This window comes from Citrus sinensis, chromosome 2 (assembly GCF_022201045.2).
Source record: "Citrus sinensis cultivar Valencia sweet orange chromosome 2, DVS_A1.0, whole genome shotgun sequence".
In the NCBI taxonomy this organism is placed as follows: Eukaryota; Viridiplantae; Streptophyta; class Magnoliopsida; order Sapindales; family Rutaceae; genus Citrus; species Citrus sinensis.
Genome location: NC_068557.1, coordinates 10,294,311 through 10,304,318, shown reverse-complemented (window position 1 = coordinate 10,304,318; position 10,008 = coordinate 10,294,311). Strand labels below are relative to the sequence as shown.

Sequence of the window (10,008 nt, the reverse complement as noted above, 5' to 3'; positions counted from 1 at the left end):
TGTATACATATCATAAAACTATTTAAAAATAATTTTCATAAAATTATAGCAAATACAATTTTATTATTTATATTTTCTAAATAAACTATTAAACACATTTTATCTTTTTCATTTTTTAATGTTAATTTTAAAATAAATTACCAAAAACGTTTTTTATTTTCACTAAAAATTAATTCTTCTTATTTTTTAAAAGAAAATTCAAAAATACCAATTAAAAAACAACAGCAAACACACCCTAAATTTCTTGAAAACCACCCCGCCATAACAAAAAATAAATAATAAATAAATAATAATTATATCAATTTAGACTCACATCTTCACCATAAAGTTAGTAAATTATAACAAAATTAATGAAAAAAGATAAATAATAAATAGCCCACTTTCTCATGGAAATGAATCCAACCAACCCAGTTTGGATGCCCAAATGTTGGGTCGATTGCAATAAGGTTAGGCTTAGCAACAAACGGAGGATTTTATAATAACAAACAATAAACCCTAAACCCTCAAAAACAGAAAACCACTAAAACCCTAAACGGAATAGTTGGAAGTCTATCTATTGTTTCATTTCTTCAAAACACAATTAAACAAGAAATAAATAACGAAAAATCATGGCAATGCATCTAAGACGAGCAATCTCTAATCGAAACGCAACACTGCTTCTTAGAAATGGAAGCTCTTCTCTTCAATCACAGCGAAGCTGGTTCCATACTCCCTGCTCCCGCAGTAATGGGTTCTTTAGGACCCGGTACAGTGATCCAAGTCTTTCGGCTTTCGGCTTCATGCAAGGTTGTCGTCGAGGATTCGCCAAAGGCAAAAGATCAAGTACTTCTCTAATCTCTCTGCTTTTGGTTTTTTTTTTTTTAGTATTATCTATGGAGTTGTTATTACTAAATTGGAGATTTGATGAATGGGATGTTATGTATTACGGTGTTGAGTGGGTGATTTCAGTTTTTGGGTTTTTGGATATGTGGCTTGCTTGTTTGTTTGTTGATTCAGCTGGATCAAAATGATGGTATAGTAATGAGATGTAATGGCAGATTGTATAACTATGCCTCAAATTATCTTGCAATAGTCTTATTAGGATTCTCACCGTGTAAAATGAACAGTCTTTTTTATGATTTATCTAATCTATACCAATTGTAATTGTAAGGAAAGATTGTTGTTTTGGTTATTCTGTGAATGCTATGGCATGGAACAGTGATTTGACTCCAGTTGGAATGAAATAGAGGTTCTAAACATGTTAAACAAAATATCTCCCCGATAATTGGAATGCGGAGGATTTATTTAGCTTATCCAAACCATTTAGGTCTGAGGGATAGTTAAGTTCACATTATTCATTTCTTTAGTTATTGATCATGAAACAAATTTTTGTACATTTGTGAGAATTGCATGTTGAATTACCTCTTTAAACACGGTCATTATGTTTGCGCACATTCTTATTCCTTTTGATACAAATCTGTAGAGGATGATTCTGGTGCTGGAAGTACAGTTGAAATTGTGGATATTGGTCCCACTGTTAAGGAAACTACTGTCTCACAGATGGAAGCAGCAATAGTTGCATTGTCACGCGAACTGACCAAATTAAGAACAGGAAGGGCGTCACCAGGTATATTACCATGGATCATCTTTATCTTAATTTTTTTTGTTGTAGAGGTTTGGTGGTCTGATAATTTGACATATATTTTTCTGCAATGTTTTTTTTACAGGAATGCTTGACCACATTATTGTTGAAACTGGTGGAGTGAAGATGCCCTTGAATCATTTAGCTGTTGTTTCAGTGCTAGATTCTAAGACCTTATCAATTAATCCCTATGATCCAAATGTAATTATCTATGTGCTCAAGTCTCATGCTACATAATTGTTAACAGTTTCCTATCTTGGAGATCTTCCTTTTTAAATGAATCACTTTCTATGTTAATTTGAATTAACAGTTGTATTATATGTTGAAGCTGGAAAAATTATGCATGTTTCTTCATTTTTTCATGTATGCTTGGAATAATATTAGTGGTAGATTTTAAACAATCCAAACCCAGTTTGATCAAGACCATAATGAACTAACTGTTTCTTGCAGACCCTGAAAGAGTTAGAGTGCGCCATTGTTTCATCTCCGCTAGGGTTAAATCCTAGAGTGGATGGGCAACGTTTGATTGCAGCTATTCCAGCGTAAACACTTGCTCCATTTAAATTTTTTTCTCATTTATATTTGTGACACAGAAGTCCATCACCTAATAATGGGTGACAAACCCATTATTGGAGTGGAAAATATATTTGAAGAGTTTTATGATGATAAGGCAGTATTTGGGATCAAAGTTTCCTCTGCTGTGCATGTCAATGGACTTTCTGATCGCTTCATTGATTTACTATTGTTTGCTGTTCGCATTGACCAGATTGACCAAAGAGCATATCCAGGCAATGTGTAAGGTAGTAGCCAAGACGAGTGAAGATGTCAAACAAAGTATTAGAAGGTCTCGGCAGAAGGTATTATCAGTAACTGACTATTTTCTTTATCTGACATGGGATTCATGTTTGTAATTTCTTGCTCTTCCAGTCTCTAGATCTTAGTTTATGTTGTCTGATAATAATATATTTTAACTATTGGTCGAGAGTTTAATCATGTAAGAATGCGTGCTTTTCCTTCTATGATTGGACTTATTTTGTGAAATTCATAGATAATTATGTAATCTGCTAACCCATGGGAGTCTAGCAGCGGTGTCACAACTCATTAAATAACCGTTAATCTTTTTCATTGGAAATTATATTTATCCATCATTAATATTAAGTCTACAAAAAGGAATTCCACTGATACTTTGTTGTTGTGGATTTTTTGTATTGCTGTAATGTTTTAATTGTTCCATGCATCAAAGTTGATATATTCTTGGTTTTACAGGCGTTGGATATGATGAAGAAAGCAGGTTCAAGTTTGCCCAAGGATCAAATGAAGAGATTGGAGAAAGAGGTGTGTTCAGCTGATCCTAGCTAAAAGAACTGTTGCATTTATTTGATTGTTTTCAATTTCTACTTCCTTTTACAGATAGATGAGTTGACTAAAAAATATGTGAAGTCAGCGGATGATATCTGCAAGGCAAAAGAGAAGGAAATTAATGAAGGCTGAGTCTGCTGATACAATTCGGATATTATTGAAACGCGTTGGAATTATGGACAACTGAATTACTATCAAAAGCCCTTCACTTTATCATATTCTGAATTCTTTTGTATATTTTCATAGTTCATGAGAGGGCGAGGTACATGCTGCATTTATATGAACAATTAAGTATGCTTCCGTTAGAATCCACTATTGTTACATTTACCATTTGATTCTTGATATATGATGTCAGTTAGCCAACAATTCTTGTGGAATCGTAGATCTCTGCGGCTTATTTGAGGCTCAATTTACATGTGAAGTATGTGTATGTTAATGAAATCTTTTCTTTTTTGCTTAATAGCCAGTGCTTGGAACAAAGTTTGCGGCTTTCACTCGCAATATTTGTAGCGGATTAGTTTTCGTCTGATTTCTCTTTTCAGCACATCCATTAACTTGACGTTAGTTTTCAATGACCTTAACTTTTGAAGCTTCTATGAAGCAGAGATGGCCAGACTAAGAAGTGGACGAAAATGCCATTTTTTTTTCTTTTTTATGAGAAAGCATTTACAACTACTAGGAGCAAAACTTTTTTAACATAAATCTAGCAATCCAAAGTACTTCGAGACAAAGTACTACAAGCTGCTATTTCTATACATACTATTAAGGCAAGAGTCTTGCAACTCATAGTCCTTGGTTTCTCTGTTAACCATGCATGGCCGCCTTCGTTACCAGCATTATACCCCTCACCCAGAGCTCAGCCATTTCCAACCCACCTTGGCATACAAAATGAACCTCATTGTTCTTGGTGGTCACTATATGGAACACCCCAGGTTCATTAACATCACCTTTGCCTCGCCTATTCTTTTGAAAGGCTGGACTTGGCCCCAACTTTGCCTCTCGGCATATCACATTTCTACGTCTTGAATTTCCCCACCGCAGCACACCTTCAGACCCCAACATTCTGATATCTTTCCTGTGTGGAGTGCCTTTACCTCCTTTGGTATGTTTTAGTACATGACCACCGCCTAATACCAGCATGCGAGCAACTTCATCCAAAATCACGAGTTCAGCGTCATTTTTCATGCTGGAATTTTTTCTTGCAAGCGAGAGTGCAGTTTCACCTCTAGCATTCTTAATATCGCAAACAGCTCCATTTGAGATCAAGAGTTCACACATGGGCCCATGGCCTTCCCTTGCCGCCAACATCAATGGAGTATAACCATCACCATCTGGGACATTAACACCATAACCCCTACTTGTCAGCAACCTAACTGCATCCAAGTCACCACGACGTGCAGCACAATGTAAAGCATAGAAACCTCCAGCATTGCGGTTTCCCTTTTCAAGTGCAAATTCAAGCATTACTTTCTCAAATAGGTCACAATTCTGGTTCAACTCAGATAGCATAATTGCAGTTTTGCCAGATTTATTAAGCAGCTTAACGTCAGCCCCTGCATAAACCAGCTCACGGAATACTTCAACATGACCCTTTGAGGCAGCAACCATGACAGCTGAGAAACCATTGTCATCCTGATAATCAAGATTAAGTTCTTCCCTCCCAATAAGAGCTTTTAAGGCGGCAATATCACCGGCTTGAGCTATAAACATCAAAGGAGAGAAAACTGCTACATTGCTAGATTTTGGAATATTTCCAGACCTGATTGTGTCTAGTACTGCTCGTTGAAAACCAACAGACCACCAGTTTGAACCAGCAATAGAACTTGCAGACTGACCAGAAACACTAACTAACCCGAAATCAGCACCAACCTTGGCCAAAACTTTGACGCACTCTTCTTGCTTATATTTTGCACTGATCATCAGAGCTGTTTCACCAGATTCTGTCTTTGTATTTAGATCACAACCAGAATCAATTAGGGATTGAAGAATTGTAGAAAAGCCAAGACGGGCAGCCAGGTGTATTGGATGGAACTCGGTTTTTTGGGTTCTAATAGGGCATTGAGCATCAGCACCACAGCTCAAGAGGACAGCGACTGCTCCTGTACAGCCACAAAGAATGGCATGGTGAAGGAGGGTTCTTCCGTAGTGAGGACTATTATAGGAGAGGTGCTGCAGAAGCATGCGTAAGATGGAACCAGTAATTTCAAAATACTCTACTGCACACCAGGTGATGGCATATGGCTCAGCTAATCCAGCACCTACTCGAAACTCTTCACCTGTAGTTGTGTCCCATGACCATGCTCCAAGTCTTACTTTCATATCTGTTTTTGCACCAGCCTGCATAATCATTTTGAGACCAAAAAAGGGTTGAGTTGTATTAAATTAAAAAAAAAAAAGTATAGGAGAAAAACACTGATAAGTGAAAAAAAAAGAGGCAAGAAATGTGTAATTTTCCCATCCATATTTATTTTGTAGAATAGATTATCTTCTAATGTAGGGCCGAGGATATAGAGAATTTCTGTTGAGATCCCCATGCATCCACCAAAAATAGTACACTAGAATTGCCATAGTAAGATACAAAATTCAGCTGTGTCACTGTTATTACACTTTTTCATTTCAAAGAGGGGACCTACACCATCAGATGGCTCCAACCACCAAAAACAGGAGTCCTCACCAACCAGAATGATAAAAGATAAATGAGGAAGATTACAAAAGGTCACCTGTAGCAGTAATTGGACAACAGAGACCTGCCTACTAACCACAGCAGCAACAAGTGCACTACAGTCAACGTTTGTGTGAAGAGAAGGCTTCAATGACTGCAGCAGCAACCGATCAGTGGCATTTATATCAACTCCACACTGCCATAGAGAACCAACTATGTGATTGGCAAATCAATCATGTCATACATAATATGCTATAACGATATAAGAGATTAACTCCCTGAAAGACACTATGAAACATGCAACATTAAGGCAGTTATAGCTCTAATTTTTGAAAGCCTCTAAATAAGCAAGATGACTTACCTTCATGAGAGTATCCACCACATCCACAAATCCCCTACAACATGCTGTGACAAGAGAATGCACAGCAACATGTGGCCTTATCAAATCAGAGCCCATAAGCAGCTCAGCAAGCCTAGCTTGACCATGACAGCTTGCCTCCAGCAAAGCCTCCTCACATGCAGGCTGAGAAGCCCCGGCCTTAAGTAAGATCTCCAGAATCTCAAGATGGCCCTCTCTCACTGCTATTGTCGTTGCAAAGCCCCTGAAGAGTTTCTGGTTCACATCAGCTCCAGTGCTCTGTGATTTGACATTATCTCAAATCTTTTTAGTACATTACAAAGACAATTAAAGACTTCAGAATGTGACACTGTGCTCTTTTCATAAAATTTCTCCCCTTATTCCAAATTTCAATGAGAGTTATCGATAAGGAACAAAAATACTACAGTAGTAACAACTATCTAGGATTCTTAATTCAGAACCGAAAATCATGACCACACGCTGACAAAATTACGGGACAACAACAGTGCAAATATGCAGCAGACAAAGAAGCATGGAATTTCCACCAAAGAGTGAATGAATGCTCATTTTAGAAAGCTGAAAGGGGGATGCATCTATGAGTACAATAATGTACTTTTGAGGTCTGGCCAGTGGTCAAAGTCAGACAACTCAACATGGGCCTTGCCTTATTTGATTCCATTAAATAAATAAATATTAAGCTTTAATTATATGGGCTCCAGATATACTTCCTGACTATTCTCTTAACAAATATCACTATCTCTCTGTGCAAATTTTCTTCTGTTAAACATGTATTCGTATCAAGCAGATAATAACTTGTGCAAATTTTCAAGCAGGAACAGCAGAATGGTTTCTTAGAGATTATGAGTCAGATTCCTATGATCCAATCCAGCCTTTCGAAACAGAATTAAAACAATACTAAAGCAAATACTTTCATTAATGAATGTAAACCAGATAATGAAAAAGGAGACCAATACAGGAAAAAGCAATAAAGCAAAGAAGACAATGAATCTTTAAAGATACGAAAGGGATATCTGAACTTTATTTTGAAGATAATTCCCACATAACATGAAACCTTGGACTCTTCAAAGTTGGAAGCCGAGGATTGAAAATTGTTAAAGGCATCATGATGTCAGCAAATGTAACTCTTAAAGCAGAGAAAACTAGATTCAGCTCAGTGGTCCAAGAAAAAATTACAAAAATACCTTTGTTTCAAATTTTTAAATCACTAAAATCATAGTTCATAACAAAACCATAAAGTAGAGAACTCGCGAAACTATCCAAATTTCGCAAATCACACTTAACAGACATTTTTTTTTTTTAACTTTCAACTTAAAAGTCTAACAAGGTGGTTAGATAGAGTTTTGAATCTTGAGTTCAATAGTAGTAATCCGGTCAACAGTCTCTCGATACTTATTTTAGGAGAGAAAAAAAAAGGATAAATCAACAAAATACTTAAAAAATTAAAACAAACGACAAAACGAAAACGTTAGTGAAACAGTCCAAATCTCAAATTATTTTATTTTTAGTGATCTGAAACTTGTAAACCTCAAATATTCCATTTCTTTTTGTGTTAATCATAAAACCTTAAAAAATGATAAAAAAATCAACAATGCTCATTGCAAAACAAAAAAAAAATTCAAATGTTACGAAAAAAAAACAGGAAAAAAAAACGACGAAGACGGTTCAAGTAGCAAAACGACAACGCAAATAAAACAGTAGTTCACATTCAAATTTATTGAGTTCATTATGCAATGATCCGATCAATACCAGTAATTTCTTCACAAGAGTGACATTTCCACTGTGAGCAGCTAGGAACAGAGCCGTGACGTCACTCTTGAACTCCTCGAACTCGACGCGGACTTCGCTCGGCTTTCCCTCGCGAAGCACGACCTCAGTCTTCCTCGTCTTCAAAGAAACCGCGCCGACGAAGTTCACGTCCACGTACGGATCGGCAATGCACTCCGTCGCCGATTTAAGATCGCCGGCGAGCGTCGCTTCGAGGAGTCTCTGCGATACCTCCGCCTCGTAGTCGACGGGCACCACCTGCCTAACGGAAAACACAGTCATTTTGTCGAAGCAGACACGCGTTGAGCGTGTAAATGAAGTGTAAGAAACTGTTGGTGCTGCCTCGGATGAGTGTGTTTTGAGTTTGATTTAAGAAGAACGAGAGACGCGGAGCTCGAGAGAGAAGTCGAAACTTGAAAATAAGAGGGCGCCAGCCAGAGTTAAAGAGAGAGGGAAGGATGGCTTGTTTATTTATTGTGGTGGTATTTTAACTCGAGTTTTTTTAAACCACGGTTAAAAGAAGACCAGTTGGATGGATGGTTGTTAGTATATTACGGTGTTATTTAAAAATGTGGGACCCGTTGGGACTGTTGAATTTCAAACTCAAAATGGTGGGTAGATGTATCATCTATATGGATGAGCCCTGATGATGCTTTGGCTTGGGGGAGATTATGTTCAAAATAATCAGGACCGTGGATCAAATGTAAAAACTCAATCGCGGCCGTTGAAATTGAAAGAGGGACGTACCCTCAAAACTCAAGTTCATTACGACTCCACAGGCCACACCTCTGTTACTACTCTTCAGTCTCCGCCGTTAAAATGTTCTGTTTATCCTTTTTTTTTTTTTTTGCCCCTATTTGTTATAATGCCACGTTAAAGAGACAAAATAATTTTAAAATATGCAAAAAAAAAAATTCGAGAATCTCAAATTTATTAAGCTTTATCACATATTTACAAGAATTGTATGTGTGGGATTCACATATTGTTAGATGTATCTTACATTAATTGTTAGATATGAATTACCTATTTACAATATTATAAACCTAAATTTCACAAAAACTGGAATTTTTGGATCAAAGTTAATTTTGTAAAAAGAATATTATATCATTCACAGGGTAAAACTATGGTACTACAGTGGTATCATACCACAGTTGGATCCAACCTATAATAGTCTTTATAACTAAATCCAATAACTGAATTTAGTTGTAGTATGGTATCACTGTGGTACCATAGCTGGACCCTCATTCACAATAATTAATTTTTTTTCTACTCTACATTTCTTCCTTATTTTCTTCGTAACCTTATTCAAACTAAAGAATTAAAAACTGAATCCTATAAATGAAGTTTATCAACAAATTATGAGGGCATGAGATTTACCCTATTTTTTTTTTTTTTTGTGACCGAATTTTTACGTGTTTGATTTTCTATATGGGGCGGAGCGACTGGTCGGGCTAGTGCTGCACGTAAAGAAGTAAAAGCTTGTGTCATACGAATCAGTCAAACCCGCAATAAAAAGAAAATTAAAAGGAGAATTGGGGTGGGGGGAGGAGGGGAAGAATGAGGAAGTGAGAGTGGAAGGGAAGGCAGGCGCATAGGGTCTGAAATACTACGGATTCGTCTTTATCTCCTGTCACTATCAAAAATGTTGACAAGGTCAAAGATCTCTTCACTAATAAGTCCCCTACTCTTCACCTTTTTCAGGCAAACCGTAAAAAAGTTATCAAGGTATAGTATTTACACTTCATGCTCCCTACTCTGTAGTCAAAACTATTACTTACTTGAGAAGCTACCCTGCCTTAGACGATCTTCTTTTGACTTTTGACCAATATAATTTCACTTTCTGTCCGGCATGTATAGCAGTTCTTATTCTTCTGAACCCGCTGTATAAAGATTCATGGATGCCAAAATAAATAAATAATTTAATCAAACCAATAATAAATTAATACTTTTATATTCAATTTATTTATGAACCGTGTTAAATTAATTCTAAATGAATCAATAATCTTAAACTAGTATTCAATTCGTTTATTTAATAAATTAAATTGAATTCACTCGTTTATTAAATAAGACAATTTTTTCCAGACTCATTCTCCTTTAATTTGACTCAAACCAAATTGAATAAACAAAATCCCAACTGAAATTGCTGCCCCCTGTATAAAACCATGCTGTTTCATCCTATCTGTACCTGCTCTGAGTCTGTCGAGCAAAACCAAATTGCAGTGT

The 10,008-nt window shown here is 36.5% G+C and overlaps 2 protein-coding genes across 3 annotated transcripts; one reads left to right on the top strand and one right to left on the bottom strand.

Annotated features, from left to right (window-relative positions):
* The first annotated feature begins 370 nt into the window (after window positions 1–370).
* On the top strand, window positions 371–3,440 carry LOC102621071 (uncharacterized). The gene is made up of 7 exons (XM_006469955.4): window positions 371–822; window positions 1,463–1,606; window positions 1,707–1,822; window positions 2,072–2,163; window positions 2,388–2,478; window positions 2,888–2,956; window positions 3,032–3,440. Exons 1-7 carry the CDS (start codon window positions 609–611, stop codon window positions 3,110–3,112), a joined length of 807 nt encoding a protein of 268 aa, XP_006470018.1. The 5' UTR covers window positions 371–608; the 3' UTR covers window positions 3,113–3,440.
* Window positions 3,441–3,603: 163 nt separating this feature from the next.
* Window positions 3,604–8,245, bottom strand: LOC102621343 (uncharacterized). 2 transcript variants are annotated; one of them, XM_006469956.4, is made up of 4 exons: window positions 7,768–8,245; window positions 6,004–6,279; window positions 5,701–5,838; window positions 3,604–5,317 (listed from the first exon to the last, which is right to left on the bottom strand). In XM_006469956.4, the coding sequence occupies exons 1-4, from the start codon at window positions 8,065–8,067 to the stop codon at window positions 3,785–3,787; spliced, it is 2,247 nt and encodes a 748-aa protein (XP_006470019.1). In that variant the 5' UTR covers window positions 8,068–8,245; the 3' UTR covers window positions 3,604–3,784. The 2 variants fall into 2 exon arrangements, with proteins under 2 accessions (XP_006470019.1, XP_052287611.1); XM_052431651.1 differs by having other exon boundaries at window positions 6,004–6,244; window positions 7,768–7,901.
* Between the last annotated feature and the right edge of the window lie 1,763 nt (window positions 8,246–10,008).